Source organism: Lepidochelys kempii, chromosome 4 (assembly GCF_965140265.1).
Source record: "Lepidochelys kempii isolate rLepKem1 chromosome 4, rLepKem1.hap2, whole genome shotgun sequence".
NCBI lineage: Eukaryota > Metazoa > Chordata > Testudines > Cheloniidae > Lepidochelys > Lepidochelys kempii.
In genome coordinates, this window is record NC_133259.1 from 51,570,573 (window position 1) to 51,594,499 (window position 23,927).

At 41.8% G+C, this 23,927-nt stretch overlaps 1 protein-coding gene across 3 annotated transcripts in view; it reads right to left on the bottom strand.

Annotated features, from left to right (window-relative positions):
• Positions 1–23,927, bottom strand: part of RNF150 (ring finger protein 150) — a 203,871-nt gene that overhangs the window by 22,662 nt on the left and 157,282 nt on the right. For all 3 annotated transcript variants that reach the window (XM_073341206.1, XM_073341207.1, XM_073341205.1), the window contains exon 6: positions 14,786–14,996. In XM_073341206.1, the coding sequence (XP_073197307.1) occupies positions 14,786–14,996 (211 nt within the window). The remainder of the gene's footprint in view (positions 1–14,785; positions 14,997–23,927) is intronic.

Here is a 23,927-nt window from a genome sequence, read left to right on the forward strand (position 1 = left end):
GTAAAAGATTTAATCCATGTGGCAAAGAGCTGTTTTTATTATGACCAGGCTTCCTTTCTTTAGGCCAGAAAAAGAGACTGTATCAAAACCTTTCAGTTTTGGACAAAACAGAATCATGGAATATCAGGGTTGAAGGGACCTCAGGAGGTCACATAATCCAACCCCCTGCTCAAAGCAGGACCAATCCCCAATTTTTGCCCCAGATCCCTAAATGGCCTCCTCAAGGATTGAACTCACAATCCTGGGTTTAGCAGGCTAATACTCAAACCACTGAGCTATCCCTCCTGCTAAATAAAGCGCATTCAATGTCTTCTGGGTCTTCTTTGTGGATCTTTTACTGTCTAGATAAAAGCATGTGGAAATATTTCTTGATTTAAGCAAAACACGGAGTTAACTTTATATAGGAAAACCAGGCAATTTTAAAAGTAATTATGTCCAGATGAAACTGCAAATAGAATAGGAGTTAGACAAGAGTAGAATGATGTCTAATTGGATCAGAATTCTTCAAGATTTTATCATCTCTTGCAGCAGTGCTCATGTTAGTGGACAAAATTCTAACAAATGAGAGTGTGCGTACATACATGCATGACTATTAAACAGCAGCCTAGAAAAGTACCTCCTGTAAATCAAGCACTTTCTCCCATGTCTTGTCCAAATAAAACCTTTAAAATCATTTAAAGTACATCTCTTTTTAAATGGGACATTGTGACGCTCTGTACTTCGGGGGAATGCCCTACACCCCCATCTTTACAAAATGATGATGTGGTATCCAATGCAAAGTTTGTCATGTTGGGTGTCTTCGGAAGGCTCATGATGCACTGAGCATGGTTGTTATAGTAATTTTACAGTAATGGTATAGTAAGGTTATAGGTTATAATTTCATGTATATAATTATGAGGCTGAAAATGTATCCTCATGGCTTAAAATAAGAACAGGCAAAAACTCTCCAAGAGCAGAGAGGCAGTTCACACCTCATCAGGGCAGGTATGGGACAAACCCAGCCTCACAGGAGCAAAGGATGCTGGCCTAGGCAACAACAAAGGATCTGTTAGACTCTTGAGGGAGTTACCCCCCTTCCTTTGGTCAGTTTGGAACTGCGATGAGGTAATGCTCACCTGACTCTCAAGGGGGTGGGGGACAGCAAAGCCAAGAGGGAAGAAAGGATATGATAAAAGGGAGAAACATTTGCCATGCTCTCTCTCTCACTCTTCCACCTACATCTACAGACACTGCACCAAGTGACTGAAGCGCTGATCAAAGGGGAGAGCCTGGCTGAAGAACTACCAGCCAGCTTGTGGTGAGAAGCATCTAAGTTTATAAGGGCACTGAAATTGTTAAGGTCAGCTTAGAATGTGTTTTGCTTTTATTTCATTTGACCATTTTTATTTCATTTGACCAAATCTGACTCCCCTTGGGATAACAAGCCTGGTATATAAGCTTGCAGTGTCTAGCAGACATAACTGGACTCTTCAAGACGGAGGTTCCTAGGGGTATTGGCTAGTGTCATTCAGTTGCACAATCAAAGAAGGAGCTTACATGCCAGAGGCTGTGCGTGAACAGCCCAGGAGTGGGGGTTCTCACAGCAGACCAGGGTAAGGCTGGCTCCCAGAGTCAAGGATTGGAGTGACCTAGCAGATCACTGGTCTGGATAACACCAGAAGGGAATGTCGCAGACATGTTCCTTAATAATGCTGAAATGGTGAAATCAAACTTATTGAATTATTAAAAAAACAGCCTTTGCCTTCTAGACCATGTCTCTTGGAGTCAAAAGCTTATTTAAAAGAGTGCCTTTAAAGTTTACTTACAGAAAGAAAAATAAAGGCAGCCCTCCTGTTTGATCTGAAATCGAGGTAACAAGAGCATTTCATATTAAACATTTTTCAGATGATTCAACTTTAAGGTAAAGTTAAGTTTTTAAAAGTTGAAAAAAATCTATTAAGTCATTTAACTTGACCTGATCTGACGAAATGTCAGGCCAGGTTCTTTATTTTACCATCTTTAAACAAGTGATTTTTTTTTTGCTTCTTTAATGAGCTTCTTTCACTTTCTTTCCCCTCTATAACAAAAATAATACAATGGAAGAAGAAAAAAATTCCATTTGCCAGATCTAAAGCTGCTAAGGAGATGTGACAATTACAAACCGAAGGGAGGACACAGCCACAAAAAGCAGCAGAGCTAGTGCAGTGGAGGTAGTTTCAGGTCACTGATCCAAACCCATCCCATCCCAGTAGTGATAGAAAGCTGTTACCACTTGACAACTGTTTGGCAGCCTACTTAAAATAAGTGTACCATCTTAGTCCAGTCCCAAGTGGACAAGGTTACACATAACAAAAAAATCCATTATACTTGATGCTAACTAGTATCCTGGTTGGAGGGCTCCTTAGAAAGGCCAAGGGTTGAGGCACTGATAGACTGCTGTGCCTGTGTGGAACCTCTGTGAAGTCAATGAGGCTCTGTACGGGTGCAGTACTCTACTTGCGTGCAAGAGGTTGCAACACCCAGGGGTGGAATTTACCCCTGTGCAGAAGACCAGCAAAAGGCCTTTGCATGATCCGAGTCCTCAAAATAGGGGGTTAGTGGGACTGAAGTGATGCATAGGCCTTGTGCATAAAGAAAAAATCACAGCCATAGTGAACAAGGAGATTTTACTGACTCTGTGAGGAGGCCAGCTCAAGATCAGCTTTAAGGCTCATTGGCCAGGCAGAATGCGGAAACCTATGTTACTTCTATTCTATTGAGAGAGGATTTCACTTTGCAGATTTTTTTTTATAAGCAGTATAACAAAACAAACAAAACCACTGGAAAGGTGAACAAATCCTTTAAAAATGTGAGGAAGATATTCCTAGAAAACTAGATCACCTGGTCACCAAAGGTGTGCCATTCACATGGCCACCTTGCTGCTCTGCTGCACACAAACCTTTTAACAGAAGCAGCTGTATTAAGTCTACTGAAGTGTTACTATCCAATTTACACCAAGACAAAAACTCATTTCTGAACACTTTACTTGAATTGAAAAGCTTCTGCCTCTATTCCATTCATTTCAATACATCGTTAGTTATGGAAAAGTTTTTTTTCCCTAGATTTTTAAAGAAACACCTCTGTTCCCAATTTATCTTTCCAGTTTTTAAAACCATTTTTAAGTTCTGAACCTTCACACACATTCTTTGGGAAAAAAGAATGAAGGTGACTTGTTATCCTACCCACTGAAGGGAAGCTAAGATAGCTTTGTTATTTTATCTTTCAACCAGGAAAGTTACTTGTGAAACCTCTAAATAAATGAAGCTACCTTTGCACCACTAATTTTAAATCTGTGTTAGTATTTCCGTCATTAACACTGCTATAAAAATAGTGTAGCCATTTTTCAGATATAAAATTAAAAAATAAACTGTTAAAAATATTTTAGTGGAGCTCCAATGGCCTAAAAAAGGCTCTGTTTTTAAACTGACAGTTTCCTTATGGAAAAAGGATGCCTTTTGGGGATCTGCAAAAAAATTAAAAAGTTAAAATATGGCCCAATTATTTCATTTAGAAATAATATGAACCTTCTGAATCAAAATAAACATCCTTTACATGCACAGAATTCCACCGGGAAGGCAGACTTACGTGTAAGCATTAGTCCTATCCTTACTAATGAGAGATAACCTGAAGTGTTTATTTGCCACATCTATTTAGCATGATAGAGAAAGAAAGAATTTCTTCAAACAAACCTAAATGCATCCAGCTAGTGGGTGGAAAGTAAAGTAATTAGTAGTAGTCCAGGCTGATCAGTCCAAAAGATGATCTCTCCATTCCAGCATTTCCTCGCACCTTTTCCTTTAAAATGTGTTCTCAGAATGGAAAAACCTATCAACCTCTGAACAGCTGGGAGAGCAGGCATCAGAAATTCCAGAGCAGGATTTGTTTAGGGTTGTGTTTTCTAAGAACTCTAATGATAAGAGTATTGAAGCCCTAATGATTGCTGGCTTTTCACATATTAGAAAGACATTTTTAAAGGTATCACTAATATTTTGCAAGAGACTTCTAGATTGATATTTAGGACCTTGAGTGTCTCTTTAAGCAGAATTGACACAATGTTTAGCATAGTTCTTAAGTCAATGCCTCAGCCTTGTTAAAAATACCATGCATGTTGGACAAAATGCACCTCAAGTGCCACCTTACATGTTTGATATGTTACTTTGAAAGGGCCATGTTCCAGTGGAATATTCAAAAAATGCTGTCTCATTTTATAACTGTATCAGGAGAAATTTTTATTTTTTAAAATTTTTTAATCAACTTTGCATTTTGTTCTTGAGATAATGCTATTAAAGAAAGAAATCTATTATAAAAGCATGTTCATTGTCATCTGATATTCCAGGGGTGGCCAACCTGAGCCAGAATTTACCCATGTACATTGCCAAACAGCCACAGTAATACGTCAACAGCTCCCCCACCCCGCTCCCAGTGCCTCCCGCCCACCGGCAGCCCCGCCGATCAGCGTCTCCCCCTTCCTTCCTGCACCTCCCAATCGGCTGTTTTCTGGCGTGCAAGAAGCTCTCGGAGGGAGGGGGAGGAATGAGGGCACGGCAGGGGGTGGGAAGGGTGAAGTTGGGGGCAGGGCCCGTGGCAGAGCCAGGGGGTTGAGCAGTGAGCACCCCCCGGCACATTGGAAAGTTGACGCCTGTAGCTCCAGCCACGGAGTCGGTGCCTATACAAGGAGTCGCATATTAACTTCTGAAGAGCCGCACGTCGGCCACCCCTGTGATATGCTGTCCTCTCTTCACTAGTAGACTTCCGGACATTTTGGTACACGAGTGCTGACTTTTGTTTTTGCTGGCGGGTGCTTTTGAAGAGGTGTGTCTGTTTGGGGTGGGGATGGATGGGGGGGCTCTCTGCCAGTTTTGGGGGGAGGCTATTTTTAGCATATTTATCCACTTCTTTCATATTCTAGTTATTGAATATGTGTCTATATTGATATCTTAATTTAATCATTATTAAACTACATAATTACATTATCATGAATTACAGTATATTAAAATCATTGCACTCACCTACAAGCTGTCTTCACGAATGGCCCAGTTTAAAGACATTATGTCTCACTGTAGCTTTCTGGATGAAACTATCACCAACACAGTGGCGCATAGGTGCTCAGTATCGGATTTACAATGGCATCAATGTGCCGGGCACACATGCAGAAAGGGCCCCAGTGTATGGTCTGCCCCCACACTCTGCCCCCACTCGGCCTCTTCCCCCTGAGGCCACACCCGCCGCTCACTCCTCTCTGCCCCTACCCCCTCTCCTCCTGCTCGCTCCCCACCCTGTGCAAGCAGCAGGCAGGGACTCAGGATGGGGGGAAAGGCTGAGTGGGGGGTAGGACCGGGCCTTGGGACAGAGCAGCGGGCGGGGGCTCGGGGGAAGAGGCTGATCACGGGCAGGAAGAAACAGAGGTCGGGGCCACGGTCTGGGTGCCAGGGCCCACAAAAGATTAATCCAGAGCACCCCCTATTTTTTTCGGTGGGCGCTTCAGCTCCAGAGCACCCATGGAGTCGGTGCCTATGTTTTGGTATCTTGTTCTGCATCTTTTCCATACATTTTCTCTGCTTGCAGCCCTTTTCTTTGTTGTCATGCAGCACCATGCTAATCAGAATGTGGCAAACAGAAGAAAAACAGTTCTACCACACACATTTCCAAATATGTTTCTGTACTTGGTACAACGTGCCATAACAGAGTCTAATTACTGTCACAACAGAGCATATGCTCTTGCCCTCTCTCCAAAGAGAAGTGCCTCAGGCACATTATCTAAGTGAAAATGAAGAGAACGTTGAAGAAGCCTGTTGGTGCTATTAAAAACGATAAAGGCCAAAGTTGTGTGTATATTTCACAAATGTCTTTCTGGGCACTTTGGAGGTTGAGTGTGTTTCACGTGCAGGGCTGGAATAAGACAATCCAGAGCCCTGAGCACAACAGACTACAGGTCCCGCCCTGTAGCCCCATCATTGTGATATGGTGGTGGCAGGGGTGCCCCTTGCCTCCCAAATAGGTAAATAGCACGGGGTTCCCTTTTCCAGCAGGAGATGCCATTCTCCCCTTTACAGAGACTTGGTGGCAGCAAAGTATTTCCGCCCCCCACGCCCTCCAACTACTTATCCCAGCAGCTGGAGTGTGCCTGGGTGGGTGGTGTGTTGGCCTGCTGCACTCTTCAACCCTTGCCACACACAGAGTCCTCCACTGAGATGCATGGGGCAGTATCCCCTCACAGAGCTGTAGTTTCAGGCTGGCTGCAAGTTCAGGCAGATGTCACTGCATCGAACTTCCTCACACTGAGGAAACTAGTTCAGTTAAAATAAGCACTGACAAAAACCCTCAACCAAAACTTGAATTCAACCATTTTGAGATTCTAAAACGTGTTACATTGGGGAAAAAAGGTCTCTTTGCATGTCCTGATTTTGGCTGGAACACAAAGTGCCACGATAACTAGGGAAAAGCTGTTTTAACAATATGCTGCAAAGTACAATATGATCTTGTGATGAGAAGGTATTACCATGAAAAGATAAACATTACCACTTTTTTGCTGACCAGGGTGAAACCAGTAAGTATTGAAAATTTTACAGGAAAACCTGAATTCATGAGCCCAAAGTAATCTGGAAAAAGCTTTTTTTAAGCGCATTGTGACAGGTATGATGAACACAGGCCTATCTGGAGACTGTCTTTAGCATTATGAAATTTTATCTGTATGTTAGAGCCAGACCTTGAAAGCATGAAAACTTCAAAGACCATTATACCAAGATTAGACAGATGATAACGAGCCCATGGAATATTCATAGACCTTTGTATGAATACATGTTATATATGTTTGTGTGTTCCTAGCTCACAAAGCATGCGGGGAGACATCCTGTGGAATCTGAATTCACTAGGGTATGATTAATGAAGAATCTCAAGGCTGGCTATGCAGCTATCCAGTCCTTTTAGCCCCATTGGGGGTGGAGGGGGCAGGAGAAAGAGGACAGTGATCGGCTTTTACCTGTTTTCAGGAGGCTCGGAGACAAAGGCTATTGGGGATAAAGGCTGACTTTAAAGAGACTTTCTGGGATCTTGTTTTTGATTCAACAAATGGATATGACCTTTTGTCCAAGGGGGCACCCCACTATGCTGAAAGGTTGAAAGAACTGAAACTTGTCAGGGTCCCCATAAGGCTGATGGATGACTTCTGGTACGTTTAGTAGATGTTTAGACCTTTATATATTTTTTCTGTATGTTTCTGTTCTTAAATAAAGAAATCTGGTTTGAAAGAGCTGGGAAATCACTGTCCTTGTGGAGAGAAACTAAAAGAGCAAAGGTCTAAATGTTTGTCAGACGTGCTTAGGGAGAATCACAAGGAGACTGCAGTGTAAAACCCCTGTTTAGAAAGGAGTGGATGAGAGTCTTTGCCCAGAGAGATGACAGTTAAGGTATATATCTACATTGCAATTAAATGCCCACAGCTGGCCCATGTCAGCTGACATTGGCTCAGACTACTGGGCTGTTTAATTGCGGTGTAGCTAAAGCCATTGAGATTTTGCCCAGATTTGTTGTTCATGAGGAATTATCCACCTTTTTTACAATGGTTACTAACCTGGGAAAGCTGAGGGAAATCTCTCACTTTTGAAAGAATGCAGCTAGTAAAATTTCCTGTAAACGGAATCAAATTTAGTATGTTGTTGTAACATGTATTTGCTATAGGGGGCTGAAGAGTACCTTGCTTTATAATAGCCCTATAACTTGAAGAAAATAGAGAACATTCAGTTCACCTATGCTGGTCCTATATCTTGTCCTCATGAACTTGTTTTGCCTTAGGTGATTCTGTTGTTGCTGTCTGCATTAGACCTCCCTTCCCCATTGCCTGTTAGATTTATTTTTATGTTACATCTCGCCTTGCCTGCAAATTTTTCAGGGAAGGATCCATCTAGTGCTATGTATACATACAGGGCCTAGCACATTGGCATCCAGACCCTGATGGGGCCTGTGATGTTCAGTGATCACTTAATGCTTAAGGAGCTTGTCAGTGGTCTCTTTTATTCTGTGTCCAATTCCAAATGATTGTGCATAACAAGAGCTTCACAGAGCATCACCATGGCACCTAATATATCAATTTAAACCAATTCACAGTCCTCCCTCACCTCCTTCCTTGGTATTCCAGCCCTCTTTTCCCACACGGCTCCTTTGACTGGCTGAGGGGCTGACATGAGATCCAGAAGAGGTGGACAGGTCTCACAGAGGTGGCTGAGCCCTTCTGTGCAGGAAAAGAGAGATCCATGCATCAAGGGTCCCCTCCAGGCCTGGAGCTGAAGGGCCTGACCTATGCCATTGCTAAAAGTTTTCCCTAATGTTGCCAGAGATGGCAGATTTGAGACAAATACTTGTCTCAACCTTTCCAATTTGTCTACTTTGTGCATTTGATAGCACTTTCTGTACAATCAGTTTCACTGTCTGCCATAGAGAGACAACTTGTGTTTTGTGGGTTACACACACCAACATGACAAGAAGAAAAAAAATTTAAAATAGGAAAATGTCGTTGTGAAATCACAAACGTTGGCAGAGGGTTAAGGGCAGGTGTAGCAACCAACTATTTTAACTCATTTTATGAAACTGACGATTTCACACTGGTGGTATTCCTGTAAGAAAGTCATCAGCCTTTCAGACCAGCAGTGCTATGTTGGCACTGGTGCAAGTCTTAGGCTTGTCGACACCATACAATTAGTGCTCATCACCTTGAGTGTAAATTTTAGTCTGGACTAGCATATCACGCACAAAGGGACTGCATGGACCCCGCTGCCACACACTAAAAGTTCTTTTGCGTGCATTATCTTAGGACTGTCTGAAACAAGACTACATCAATGACACAAAGGAATGTTTAGCATGTAGCAGAGGGGTCTGCCACACTAGATATTGCGTGGCACATTGCTGTGGACCAGAATTTACACCTCACCTGTTGCACACTAACACACTGTGTAGACAAGCCCTTAAAATAACAAATCCAGGACCTCAGACCACTGTAATTTTCAGTACCTGCTAATTGTCTAGTTTAGCATCACTTTGGAGCTTTAACAGGGCATTAACACACATCGTATCGAAGGCACTTGGGACCCAATCCTCTCACTTTTTGAGAAAGTGGATCCCATGAGTATTCCATCTCCAGGATACAAATTTGGTGTTTCGATGCTTTCACCGTTAGCTTGTGCAGTTGTCACATGCTTCTCTCTCCTCAAATTACTCCTCAGAACAAACTACTAATAACACAGAAGAATGGCAAAGTGACTACCAGCAGATAAGATAAAGCAACCGCCCAACTAACGTGAAAGCGTCCTGACAATCTACATCTTTGGAGCTTATCCCCAAAACAACAAAACCCAGGAAAAGAAATTTACTGCCATACCTATCTGAAAGACTTCACAATTGAACTGAGGGTGAAATTGGTCATCTGAAACTCTTTTGGTGAAAAATGCTGATTTGGTGACACCAAAACATTTTGAGAATTTGTGTTGGTTTCACCAAATTGTTGTGTGTAAAAAAAAAAAAAACCCTGAAGAAGTTGGAATGTTTCATTTTGACATTTTTGAATAACTTTCCACTGAGAAATTTCCTTTAACCCTTTAAAATGGTTGAATTGAATGAAATGTTTTGTTGCAAAGGAACTGTTTTGTTTGACTTGTAGCAATTTTTTCTTCTACTTTTCTGGAATTGCCAATGAACCAGAAAACACATTCACATAGCTCTGCTTCACAGCTTCAGGGCCACATAAAATCTGTGGACCTCCCCGGCTACCCAGCCATCTTCAAACTGAGCACAGTGGTTACTCTAACTCAGGACCCTCTCTCTTTCTGGTGTTGCCTTGGGAGTTTCCAGAGTTGGGGCGAGGGGAAGTTGAATTTAGGGGGCCCTCTGCAGCATGCCAATCATTTTCTTGAACAGGTGGAGTCAGTACATGTGTCCCTTTGGGGCTTGTAGAGCTTGAAAGGCCAGAGGTATTTATAGGCCTGACCAAGAAATAAAATATGAACAGTGAATGAAGCCTGAAAATGCATACAAACTAACTCTTACCAAAAATAGCAAACACCATGTGAACTGGGAAATTTCCATATGATCACAGATGAAACAAAAGTACATGAATGCTTTATTTGTCTCCAAATGCCAGATTTCTAACAACTATATATATATAGTGACAAAGCTCTGTCCTTGCCTCTGTGGGTCCCACGTTTCCTGGCGGATTTCGCTAGCCTCAGAGGCTCACTGTGACCCTGCACGTAACCCCGCTCTCTAGAGACAAGGGTCACAGTCTACTGAGCCATTTTCATCATAAGCCAGCGAGGGAGGTGAGGAGAAGTTATCCTTCCTTGCACAGTCTCTGTTGTCTCCCAGTCTCAGTGATTAATCAGGGGGCAAAGGTGTGTGGGGGGAGGAGGAGTGTGAGGGGGGGCCCGGGCCCACTTTCTACTCCGGGCTCCAGCCCAGGGACCCTAATGGTATCAGCTATGGTAGCTGACCTTTTAGAAACATTACATGTACAATTCCCTGGGCTACTTCCCCCACAGCAGCCCTCACTTCCTCAAGCTCCACTTCATCCTTACCTAAGGGCCTCCTTCCTTGTGCCTGATATGGTGTGTACTACTCAGCCTCTCCCAAAGCTCCTGACATGCACACCCACCTGACTAACTGGGAGGCTTTTAACTAGTTTCAGCCAGCCCTTGATTGGCTTCAGGTGTCCCAATCAACCTAGCCTTCTCCCTGCCTTCTGGAAAGTTCTTAATTGGCCCCAGGTGTCTCAATTGACCTGGAGCAGCTGCCATTTCACTTATCCTGGTACCAGGGATTTGTTTAGCCTGGAGCTAATATATCTATCTCCCACTACTTTTCTATAGCCATCTGGCCTTGCCCTGTCACAATACACACACACACACACACACACACACTCTAGCTGCTCTTTTCCTACGAGAACTACAGTATTTTTAACTCAGACACTTAATGCTGATTATACCTGGCTCAAGCATAGGTGTGGGAAGGATCCTTTAATGCTGACCTTAGGCACTCTATGTAAAGCCAGGGATAACTGCAATTTCTATGCTTGTGGAAATGCAAGGATTCCACACTCAGAGGAACAAATTGTTCCAAAGGGGGTAAGGAGGGGAGGAGAGATGGCCTTGAATGCTGTCTGCACTAACTCAAGGAGCTGTCAGTCTCCAGAAAGGGAAGCATGCTGCACCATTCAAAGGGACACTGTCAGGTGTACACTCCCCATGTGCTCACCCAGGCAAAACCCTCCTGCCGCTCCCCCCCCCCCCCTTATTCGAGGCTGTGGCTAAATGCCACAATCTAACCCCTGCTTTACATTTGCATGGAATTGCTCCTGCTTGAAGGTGCTATGACATTTCCAGACATGATAGCTCTTACTGCAGAACTGCCCACTAATAAGAAACAATGCAGTGTGACCATTACTACAGGTGAGGGAATGGGAAAAGAGATTTGACACTTTGAAGACCTTAAGATTAACAGGGTCACTGATTCTTGAAACAGTAAATCCAATAGCTGAGCTGAATATAAAACTAAAGAAATTCTCTCTCTCTGTCTAATTTTAAAATGCGGTATCAGCTGATACATGCAGGGATTGAAAAGAACACTCTAGGATTTAGCATACAAATCCTATTATTAATACCACCTAACAAACATTTCCTTGAAGACTGGGGCCCCCTGTGCTGGGTGTTGTAATGAGATTGGTTGAGCGTACCTCCTGGTCCTTTACTTAGTGCTCTGAGCTACCATGCAAAAAATCTGATCTTGGTTTTTAATAAGGGGTGGCAAAGGTGGACTCTACAATGAGTTCCATCTAGCTCTTCATGGCCAGGAAAGTTACTAAGGGCCTTGAGGAAGAAATTCTCTATTCAGAAGAAGAAGAGGGAAATGTCCTCTGAGCACATTCACAAAAATAAAGTAATAGCACTGGCAAAACTGCATGGATGAAATCTTGGCCCCAGTGAAGTCAATGGAAGTTTTGCCATTAACGTCAATGGATACAGGATTTCATCCCATGTATGCAGCAGTATGAAAATGTCCTTCCTCCAGGCCCACTTTGGGAGGGTCCCTGCCTCTGGATCCTGTCAGGAAACAAATAAACCACCAAACAGTAACAGAAAGAAAAACCAACAGCACTGTGGGATGAGCACAGCAATCCACAAAAACTACAACAGTGGCAGCAAGTGCAGGGTTTGGATGCAGTGTACTCTGTAAACACTGCATGGCTTCAGCTCACACAGGTTCAATCATAAGAAGAAACCACGCAAATCTCCGGTGCAGACTCAGCCTAGGAGCACTCTTCTGTCATTAACAGTGCATAAGCGGGGAGGGGCAAAAATCAAATATCTCCGCAAAGATTCCTGGTAGCATTTGTAAAATCACAGACAAACCAAGTTCATGCTGGAGTGGGATGGGGGGATGTTGGGGGAAGCTCTGTGGTTCTAGGTCTTTGACCACACTGGAACTATTCGATACAATTAGCGAATACAATTCTGACATAATTCTTGTTGTTTAAAGCCATGTCTATAATACAGCTATAACCAAGTCAGTTACACCAGGATTACACTCTCACCCCCTTATAACTTGGTTTAAGTTGTAGTGTGTATTGGCTGTAACTGTGCCCCCCTAACTGGGTTAAAACTGTGTACGGTTTGAGAACTTGAGGGCTTAATTTCAGAGGGGCGGAACACTTATAACTCCAGTTGACTTCAGTGGGAACTGCGAGTGCTCATCACCTCCGAAACTCAGGCCCCTAACTCCCAGCAGAGCACGAAGGGGTTAGTTTACTGCCAACCCCTTGCAAAATGAACACGGTCCAGTTGCTGAATACTATTGTGAATCAGACCATATGGATGTTTTATTGAAACGATGTAAGTTTGCGCACCCGACCATGCCAAAAAATTTTCAAGCATTAAATGTAATCCTGAAAAGAACAAAGTATAATAATCACCTATACCTAATAAATAATATTGCAGCCCAACTATTATTAACTGAAAAACCAAGCAGCAAATCAGAATACCACGGATGAGATTGTGTGCGAAGCGTAGTACATAAACGTACAGCCCGGGGCATTGAAGCTGGCTAAGGTGGCTTTAAGTTTCCAGTATGCCTTCCTGATTCTGGTTGTTCTGAGGGTTGATGCAACCACTCAATGCACTTAGGAGCTGCTTAAGTTACCACCTCCAGTCCTTAGCTGGCAATAGGCTGCATCACCATCTGCAATCTCCACAGTGCTATGGGCAGTTATCCTATCAATGCAGGTGCTTATGAAGTGGAGATTTCCCCCTGTCCAGTGCAGGACTTATTCTGGTTCCTTTCAAAAGCCACAGCAGCACTTCCTTCCAGTGCCTTGCAACCAGCACCGGGCTCTGGACCAGGAGGAAGAATCTCTCCCCTTAGCTTTGTTTTCTGGCTTTGCCATTTTCAGTAGGATTCTCTGATAGGGATACATTACCTCTGCTGCTATTTGAATGATGGAAAGCAACATCAATAGATTCATCCTGTATAGTTATCCTGTGCTGATTTTTTCATTAATAAGGGTTAAGGAACTGACTCCCTAATATGAGAACCACAGAATCTAGATTTGGGAGTTTTGGTGGATAATCAGCTGAACATGAAGTCCCAGTGTGATATTATGGCCAAAAGAGCTAATGTGATCCTTGGATGTATAAACAGGGGTACCTTGAGTAGAGTAGAGAGGTTATTTTTACCTCTGTTCTTGGCACAAGTGTGACTGTTGCTGCACAATTCAAGAAGGGTATTGAAAAATTGAAGAGGATTCAGAGAAGAGCAATGAGAATGATTAAAGGATTAGAAAACATGCCTAATAGTGACAGACACATGGAGCACAATCTATTTAGCTAAACAAAGAGAAGGTTAAATGGCGACTTAATTGCAGTCTACATGCACCTACATGAGAAATAAATATTCAAAAATGGGTTCTCCATTCTAACAGAGAAAAGTATAATAGATTTCAAAGGCTGGAAGTTGAAGCTAGACAAAATCAGAATGGAAATAAGGCGTAGATTTTATAACAATGAGGTAATTAACCATTGGAACCATTTACCAAGGGTTGTGGTGAATTCTCCATCTCTGGCAATTTTAATATCAAGATTGGATGCTTTTCTAAAAAATATGCTCTAGCAATTATTTTGGGGAAGTTTTCTGGACTGTTTTATACAGGAGGTCAGACTAGATAATCACAATGGTCTCTTCTGGCCTTGAAATCTGTGAATCTATTTTATGTTACTGAAGCAAGAGTGAAATTCTGCATGTATAAGAAAAAATAGTACATCGAAGCAAGGCAGACCAGGGGATAAGGAGTAGCCCAACTTGGCAGACAAGGGCATCCAACAAATGAATTTAACAAAGGAGCTGGGTTATAGGTGTAGATTATCAAGGAAGGCCTTGGTAAAAGGATTCAGTCAAACAACATGTAAAGATGTCTATAACTTTAGTCTACTTTGTGTTAACAGAAAAGGCCTATTTCTACTTAGTCTAGAGTATTCTTCCATACATTTCACTTTGCTATTCTATCAGATTCAATCCATTTATTTGCACATTGGGTTCAGAGTATGTGTGATACAGTAATGCTCCATGATAATTCAAAGGTGCCATTTTAAGCCAAGTTATTTATCCTCTAGATTTCAGTGAAATTTAAGTAGTGAAAACAATATTCCAAGCCCCACACCTCTATACATTTCTTTGTGATTCAGGTTTCTGCATACTATTGTCAGGGCAAACTCTGCCAGAAGGAGAAACTTACTACTTGTTGTGAAGTTACCCTCCCCAACCTGGGGAAGAGGATCTGCATCCGGGATGACTTGTAGTACTCCCACAGTCCGGACAGGAGGATCCAGAGCTACAGAGCTTTCATTCACAGTTATATCACTAGCTCCTGTAATCTGATTAGTTGGTGGTCCTCCTATGGAAGCTTCAAAATCTGGAGGTATATCATCTATGCAATCCGCATTTGGCTAATGGAAACAAAAAGAAAAGTCTTTGAGCTTTTATTCTACAGAGAAAATACTAAGGACTACAGTTAAGAAAGAAGGCCAGTATTCCGTCTTCTGACAGTGGCCAATGCCAGGTGCCCCACAGGGAATGAACAGAACAGGTAATCATCAAGTGATCCATCCCCTGTTGCCCATTCCCAGCTTCTGGCAAACAGAGGTTAGGAACACCATCCCTGTCCATCCTGGCTAATAGCCATAGATGGACCTATCCTCCATGAATTTATCTAGTTCTTTGTTGAAACCTGTTATAGTTTTGGCCTTCACAACATCCTCTCACAAGGAGTTCACAGGTTGACAGTGCATTGTGTGAAAAAAATACTTCCTTTTGTTTGTTTTAAATCTGTGGCCTATTAATTTCATTGGGTGAGCCCTAGTTCTTGTGTTATGAGAAGGAGTAAATAACTCCACGAGTCATGATTTTATAAACCTCTATCTTCTCCCCCCTTAGTTGTCTCTTTTCCAAGGTGAAAAGTCCCAGTCTTATTAACCTCTCCTCAGATGGCAGCCGTTACGTACCCCTAATAATTTTTGTTGCCCTTTTCTGAACCTTTTCCAATTCCCATATATATTTTTTGAGATGGGGCAACCACATCTGCACCAGTATTCAAGATGTGGGCATACCATGGATTTATATAGAGGCAATATGATATTTTCTGTCTTATTATCTATCCCTTTCTTAATGATTCCCAACATTCTGTTCACTTTTTTGACTGTCATTGCACACTGAGTGGATGTTTTCATTCTCTGAAAACAATGACTCCAAGATCTCTTTCTTGAGTGGTAACAGCTAATTTAGACCCCATCATTTTATACGTATAGTTGGAATTATGTTTTCCAATGTCCATTACTTTGCATTTATCAACATTGAATTTCATCTGCCGTTTTGTTGTCCAGTCACCCAGTTTTGAGAGATCTTTTGGAGTTCTACACAGTCTCCCTGGGACTTACCTATCTTCAGTAGTTTTGTATCATCTGCAAATTTGCCACCTCACTATTTGCCCTTTTTTTTCAGATCGTTTATGAATATGTTGAATAGGACTGGCCCAGTACCCCTGGGGGACACCACTATTTACTTCTCTCCATTCTGAAAATGGACCATTTATTCCTACCCTTTGTTTCCTATCTTTTAACCAGTCTTAAAGGAAATAACTGCTCTAGATTTTCTTCCTGAATTTATACATAAGTGGTTGTAGTTAAACAAACATTAATTTAGATTTTTTTCCTCTCGCCCATTCCTTTTAGGGCCCTATCCTGCAATCACTTACTATTATGTCTTGTGCTTATTACTGTTGCCTCACTGATTTAAATGGGACTATGATAAATATTGCAATTTTGGGCCCTTAAATGGTAATATCCAATAAATACATAGTTTATTTGCTTTCTACATACCTGGATCCTCTTAATACTATTTGTAGGAAGACTATCTTGCAGTATGCAGAGGAAATGTTTAGTATGAAAAAGTCTTGCCCAGAATATTGATGTTTGCTTCCTCACAGAAAAAAAAAAAGTTTGGGGGAGTGTGTCATGGAGTAAATGAGCACATATATTGATATAATCTGCCTGAGGTAGGCACACTGCTGAGTTAGATTATTAACATAAACACAGGCACTAACTGCAAGGGATTTTGTACCTTTTAAGTTACTGCTTTCTTGAAATACACATACTATAGAGCTGATATCAGAGACTTAAGTGAAGGCGAGGAATTGATAAGAACTGCATATGTGCACATTTGTACGAGGGGTGGAAAAGGGGTGTATATAGCTATTGCTAAGAGAAGGAAAAATGTTTTCAATATTAAAAGACTTACATTTTGCCTATACTGTACTTCATTTCTTATAGCTGAAAATAATGAGAAAGAATAAAGAATTCATTGTAATGGGAATTTCAGGAGTCTTTCCTGTATTGTGGTCCCAGAGAAACCAAGTGAATTAAAAAACAAAAACAAAATAACTGTTTAGCTCAGAATTAAAACTCATGCCTATAAATGCACATATCCCAGTAAATTCAGGGCTAATGGAAAAGTGATTCAGATGCATTTAAAGCAGATGGTTACAGAGCTTGTGTGTTTTGGTGCCAAGACCTCTGTTAATATCCTCTAGACAGCAACTCACTGGTCAAGCTGAGATGACCAATTGCAGTAGAATTTACTGATCTTTCAAGCATTTCTGTATTGGTTTATTTCCTGACTGTCAGACTGATGATTTCTGGAGAGTTCCCCTCTGAACACTAATGGCAAATTGTGTAAGTCAATTCCCTTTGCCGTACATGAGAATGCAGACTCCCCTAAGCCTTTCGGCAAAGGTGTCAGGTCTGCTCTCTCCATAGCAGGGAGAGGTTGAGCTTGCACACCCACTTCAGATATAATGCCTTAAGGTTATGCCATAAAATAATAAAAACAAGGAAAATTCAAAGATTAGGGTACTGTGTGCAATGTGTTCAATAGCACCTGTAAGCATAAAGGGGCATATTCAGATAGAACTGCAGTTACACAAATATCCTGTTAGGCCTAAAAAAGTTAGCAGACACTACAGGGTAGATTTTCAAATGTATTTAGTGCCTAATCTATTTAGGCACTTTTGAAAATTCCACTTGCTGAGCATCTGCATCTATAGTTGCCTAAATACTTTTGAAAATCTGATTCAGCGGCCCTGATCTAGCAAAGCATTTAAACATTGTTAATGTCAAGCATCTGAGTAGTCCCACTGAAGAAAATGAGACAGCTTATGTTTTTTCAGCTAAACCTGTGCCCAAGTGCTTTACTTGATCAGTCCTTTAGCCTATTTCACCCTTTCCTGTGAATTTCCTGACTGTTGTTTCATGCCAGGATAATGGACTTAAAAAAAAGTGCAGCATGTCTGTTCTCTGAGTTTATTAAGTCTCATGATAAAAAGTCTAAGGGGAAAATATTCATGAAAGCTGGCAGTTTCTCAAAACGACACTATTAAAAGCACAGCAGCAAGCTATCCCGATACAAAAGAAAGTAAGAGTAGCAGTAAGAAGCCAACATGGCTCAATCAGGAGCTCTTTCATGGCCTGAAATAAATCAAAAAAGGAACCTACAAAAAGTGGAAACATGGATAAATTGCTAAGGATGAATAGCAAAGAACAGCACAAGCACATAGGGACAAAATCAGAAAGGCACAAAATGTATTACTCCTAATAAGGGATATAAAATGCAATAAGAAGAACTTCTATAAATACATTAGGAGAAAGAAAAAGATGCAGTGTATAGGTCCACTACTTAGTGGGAAGGAGAGCTAATAACAGATGACATCAAGCAGGCTGTAGTGTTTAATGCCTATTTTGCTTCAGTCTTCACTAAAAAGATTAATTGTGACCAGATGCTTTACACAATTAATATTAACAATGGGAAAAACACAAGCCAGAATAGAGAAAGAGCAGGCTAATGAATATTTAGATAAGTTAGATATATTCAAGCCAGCAGGCCCCGATGAACTTCACTCTTAAGGTACTTAAAAGAACTACCTGCAGCAATCTCAGAACCATTAGCAATTATTTTTGAGAACTCATGGAGGATGGGTGAGGTCCTAGAGCAGGGGAGGGCAAACTTTTTGTCCCGAGGGCCACATCAGGGTGCGAAACTGTATGAAGGGCTGGGTAGGGAAGGCTGTGCCACCCAAGCAGCCTGGCCCCTGCCCCTATTCACCTCCTCCCACTTCCCGCCCCCTGACTGTCCCCCTCAGAATCCCCAGCCCATCCAACCCCCCTTACTCCTTGTCTCCTGACTGCCCCCTCCTGGAACCCCCAGCCCCAAACCGCCCCCCCTGGGATCCCACCCCTTATTCAACTCCCCCTGCTCCCTGTCCCCTGACTGCCCTGCCCCCTATCCACACCCCCGCCCCCTGACCTGCCCCGAGGGACTCCCACACCCTATCCAACCCACCTTGTTCCCCGCACCCTGACAGCCCCAGAACCCACACTCCTAACTGTCCCCTGGGATCCCCTACCCAACCCCCCCGCCGCCCCCTTACCATGCTGCTCAGAGTGGCAGGAGCTCACAGGGCAGAGTAACTGCAGGGGAGAGGGAACAGCGGGGGAGGGGCCAGGGACTAGGCTCCTGGGCCAGGAGCTCGGGGGCTGGGTAGGACAGTCCCGTGCGCCAGATGTGGCCCACGAGCCGTAGTTTGCCCACCTCTGTCCTAGAGGATGGGAAAAGGGCAAACCTATCTTTAAAAAGAGGAACAAAAAGGACCCAGGGAATTATAGACCCGTCAGCCGAACTTTGATACCTGCAAAGATACTAGAACAAGTTATTAAACAATCAATTTGTATTGCCCAATTAGTGGATAATAGAGTAATAGATAATAACCAACATGGATTTGTCAAGAACAAGGGGGAAACAGTAGAAGTGATACATCATGATTTTAGTAAGGCTTTTGACAAAGTCCCATGTTACATTCTCATAAGCAAACCAGGGAAACGTGGTCTAGATGAAGTTTTTATAAGGTGGGTGCATATCTGGCTGAAAGATCATACTCAAAGAGTAGTTATCAATAGTTTGCTATCAAACTAGGAAGATGTATCTAGTGTGGTCCCACAGGGTCTGCCCTGGATCCATTTTCATCAATGATTTTGATAATGGAGTAGAGACTAAGCTTATAAAATCTGTACATGATGCTAAGGTGGGAGGGTTTGCAAGCTCTTTGGAGGGTAGGATTATAATTTAAAATGACTGACAAATTAGAGAATTGGTCTGATATCAACAAGATGAAATTCAATAAAGACAAATGTAAAGTTCTGCGCTTAGAAGGAAAAGTCAAATGTACAAATACAAAATGGGGAATAACTGCGAGGCTGTAGTACTGCTGAGTAGGATCTGGAGCCTATAGTGGATCACAAATTGAACATGAACCAACAATGTGAAACCATTGCCAAATAAATAAATAAAGAGCACTAATATTCTAGGGCATATTAACAGGTTTCATATATAAAACATCGGAGGTAATTGTTCCACTCGGCACTAGTGAGGCCTCAGCTGGAGTACTGTGTCCAGTTTGGGGCACCATGTTTCAGGAAAAAAGTGGACAAACTGGAAACAGTTCAGAGGAGACTACAACAATGGACACCTAACCTATGAGGAAAGGTTAAAAAACGGGGCATTTTAGTCTTGAGAAGAGACAACTTAGAGGGGTCTGACAGTCTTCAAATATGTTAAAGACTGTTATAATGAAGATGGTGATCAATTGTTCTCCATATCCCCTGAAGATAGGACAAGAAGGAATCAGCTTAATCTGCAGCAAGAGAGATTTAGGTTGGATATTAGCAAAAGCTTGCTAAATATAAGGATAATTAAGGATTGGATTAAGCTTCGAAGGGAGGTTGTGGAATCCGTGTCACTGGAGGCTTTTAAAAACAGGTTAGACAAACACTGCCAGGCATGGTCTAAGCATACTTGGTCCTGCCTCAGTGGAGGGGGCTGGACTAGATCACTTCTCGAGGTTCTTTCCAGCCTTACATTTTTATGATTCTATGTTACAAACTTAGCATTACTTTAAAATGGTTCATAATAAAAGAATATATTCATTAAAACAATCTTCATATGATTTTCAGTTCACAGACTAAAGTATAGAATGTAGTCAGACAACAAAAAACCTAAACCACAGTTTGGGGGTTTCGCGTTGGGGAAGAGACTAAATAACAAACAGTTGGCGTGAAGACAAAGTGCATCTGCAAGCATACAAAATTCTAAGCAACTTTGAGCAAAGAACAGGCTTTATCCTGCAAAGACATGAGTCCCACTGAACTAGGAGTATTCATGTGTGTAAAGCTATGCATTATGTTTACTTGCAGGACCAGGGACAAAAATTGCTGGGCACAAACATCCACATTTTTTCCCATTAGATTTCTTTTCAAACAGTTGTTGGAAGCCTTTGAAAGTTCATTTTAAAATCAAATTTGGTTTTGAGGATTATACAATTTAAACAAATAGTCTAAATATATATACACACACACACACGTGCATATATATGTGTACATATATATTTTAGCACTATAACTAAGCAAATGCATAAATGTTTTTTCCCCCCAGTTATCCATTTGCTCTTGTGTTCACAGTTTTTGCTAGAATGAGCTTTTATGACCAATTTTTAAACCCTTAAAAACAGGAGAGAATGGAAAGCCTGACAAATACTAACTAAAGTGGCACAAATGTCATGGTTCAATTTAATTGATCCCATTTTACATGCAGGTTTAATATAATTTTACTTGGAAAAAAACTAAACAGTAGACTTTAATCCTAATAACAAATATTGCTTTTTTAAAATTACTATTTATACCTTGACTGTCAGAGTGACACAGATATATTTTGATACATTTTGTTAGTTACATTAGTTTCTCTAGTTCTCTGTACATATGTGCTTTTAGGGCCAGATTTTAAAAATGGGAATCTTTCCACTGACTTGAATGGCCTTTGCATCAGGTTCTCAATAAAAGGCTCCAACTCAACCAATCTAGTAAAAAAAGTGCAGTTGTTTTCCTGTTCAGATCATGTTTCTGGGGAAGGAGTCAGAATTGAAGGGAGATTATTTTACTTGATATGATCATCCCAACAATGATGTAGCTCTTTGAAATTGAAAGAAAAAAAAGTTTCCCCTTTAGACACTAAGACCAGAAGAAGCTCAGCTTTGTGAGCTGAATTCACCATCAGCATGCCAGTGAAAGGACTGAGGCCAGACATTTGCTTCTGTAAATGGTGGCAGAATTCATTAAGGGTGGAATGCCTCCAGGGGACCAGGCTGCCTCAGCAGAAAGGAGATACATCTTAATGGGAGCTTCTGGGCACTCACCAGTTTTGAAAATCAGGCTAGTTATTTACATGTCTAAATAGGCTTTAGTTTTAGGCAGCCGTTTAAAAAAAATCTTGGCTATGAAGTAAACTCTGTGATGAAATTGGCATGCAGTGACTTAAAAATTTAGATCTAGTTTTTTTAGAACAATATCAGTTAGAAACTATTATACATTCCTCTTAAAATGGAAATGTAATGCCACATTCATACTCACACAAACCAATTTTCAAATGTACATCACTAAGGTAAGCATACAACTGGCATAAAGACATTCTATTATAAATGGAGCCAGTAGCACTGCTTATAAGCCAAGGTTCCCGACACTTTCCATTATAAGACTGTTTTCAGTCGTTTATAACTTTGCCAAACTGCAACCATTTGGGTTGAAGTTTTCCAAGACAGGTGTTTGCCTCAGATTTTTTTTTAAGGGTAGTGGGGGTAGTTTTGGTTACAACAGTTCAGCAAGAATTGAGAATGAGGTTAGGGAGGGAAAATATGTTTTGCCCATGTTAACCAAATTTGTACAACTGTTTAATTGAGAAGCTGTAGGGCTTCATGCTTTGGAACAGGACTTGAAATTGGGAAGGAGAGTGACCTTTTTGTCACAGATGTGCTTTTTCCAGTACCTATGAAATTCCACTCAAATTTGGCCAAGTTTGAGCCTCTGAAAATATCAATTCACACATGCTCAGTAGAGACCTGTTAAAAGTTAGGCAGCTACATTCTCTGAAGATTCCATCAGTACCAAGCATGATCCAGCTCAGCGGACGCAGGAGCTGAGCAGCACTTTCCTGCAATTGTTCCCCCTGGCAGCCAAGGACTGCTGCGGCATAGGAAGCCATAACTGAGAGGAGGGAGACTGTCTCTCCTGTGCTTTTTTTATGCTCCTCCTTCTGGGGCCCAGGCAGCAAGGAGGAATCAGCCTGACTTGAATGCAGAGGGGTGAAGAGCAGTGGGAGGGGAGGAGAAGCTGGGGAGGGGTGATAGGATTATGGGGAACAGGGACAGGAATTTATGGGGAAAGAGGATAAAGGGGCTGGATCTTGGGGGGGCAGGGAGTTTGGAGTAAGGAAGCAAAGGGGACAGAGACAGGCTAAGGGCAAAAGAGCATACTCCCCTCCAGAACCTGGAACTGAAAGCAGGAGTTCTGAGTGGTTTCTTTTCTGTCAGCAATAGCTGTGAAACCCACTGGCAAAGTGTGCGTCTCATCCCCCGCTAATGGCTGGTCTGCATGCTGCATAACAGCCTACTACTGCTGCAAGTTACTTAGAGATCTGTGGTAAGGGTGGATCTTAAGGTCCTAACCCTGCTGATGACCCACGTGGAAGTCAGTGGAAAAAATAGTATGTGATGATGGAATTAAACAGTAGTGCATACTAGGGAGCTGAATGAAGGTTGAACATGCAGCCTTAACACTGGCATTTCCTAATTTCTGAGTGTTTGACTTTGCAACTTTAACAATCTTTCATTGTAGTTTTTTCTGTATGTAACACACACACACACAAAATCAAGAAGCCTAATTATAATGTATCATTAGAATTATATTATTTGCCTCCTTTTGGCTTTATAATTGTACTAAGTTAATGGACACACCTGCATGATTATTTTATTATTGTGCTATTTCCTAGAATAATAATTTCAGCACTTGTATCAGACTTTTTTCATTTCAGTAATCTGTTTGGATTATATGTCCCCATGTCATTTCACTGCTGCTCTTGGGGGTAACTACATTAGCTGTCCTCATTTGTTCATCTGTTGGCCTTTGTCTCATTTCTTTTGTGTAGTGCTCAGATATGTAATGCTGGCATGCTGCTACCTCAGCTTGGGGACAGTGTATTTACAGCAGCTGTTGGCATACCAACCACCACTGGTTCAGTGTTCAACTTGACAGTCAGGAGATACTTTTTCACAAAGCATAAACCTTGATTAATTTCTTGGTGGAGAAGACACTGAACTGTGAGATACCTGTAAATTTAGGGAAAGTAATTGCTGGCAGAACATGTACTAAGTATATTTGACAATAGAATCCAAAGAGTTAATTGGCAAGTTTTGGCAGGTTTAGAAACAGATCTGAATTTACCAAGTG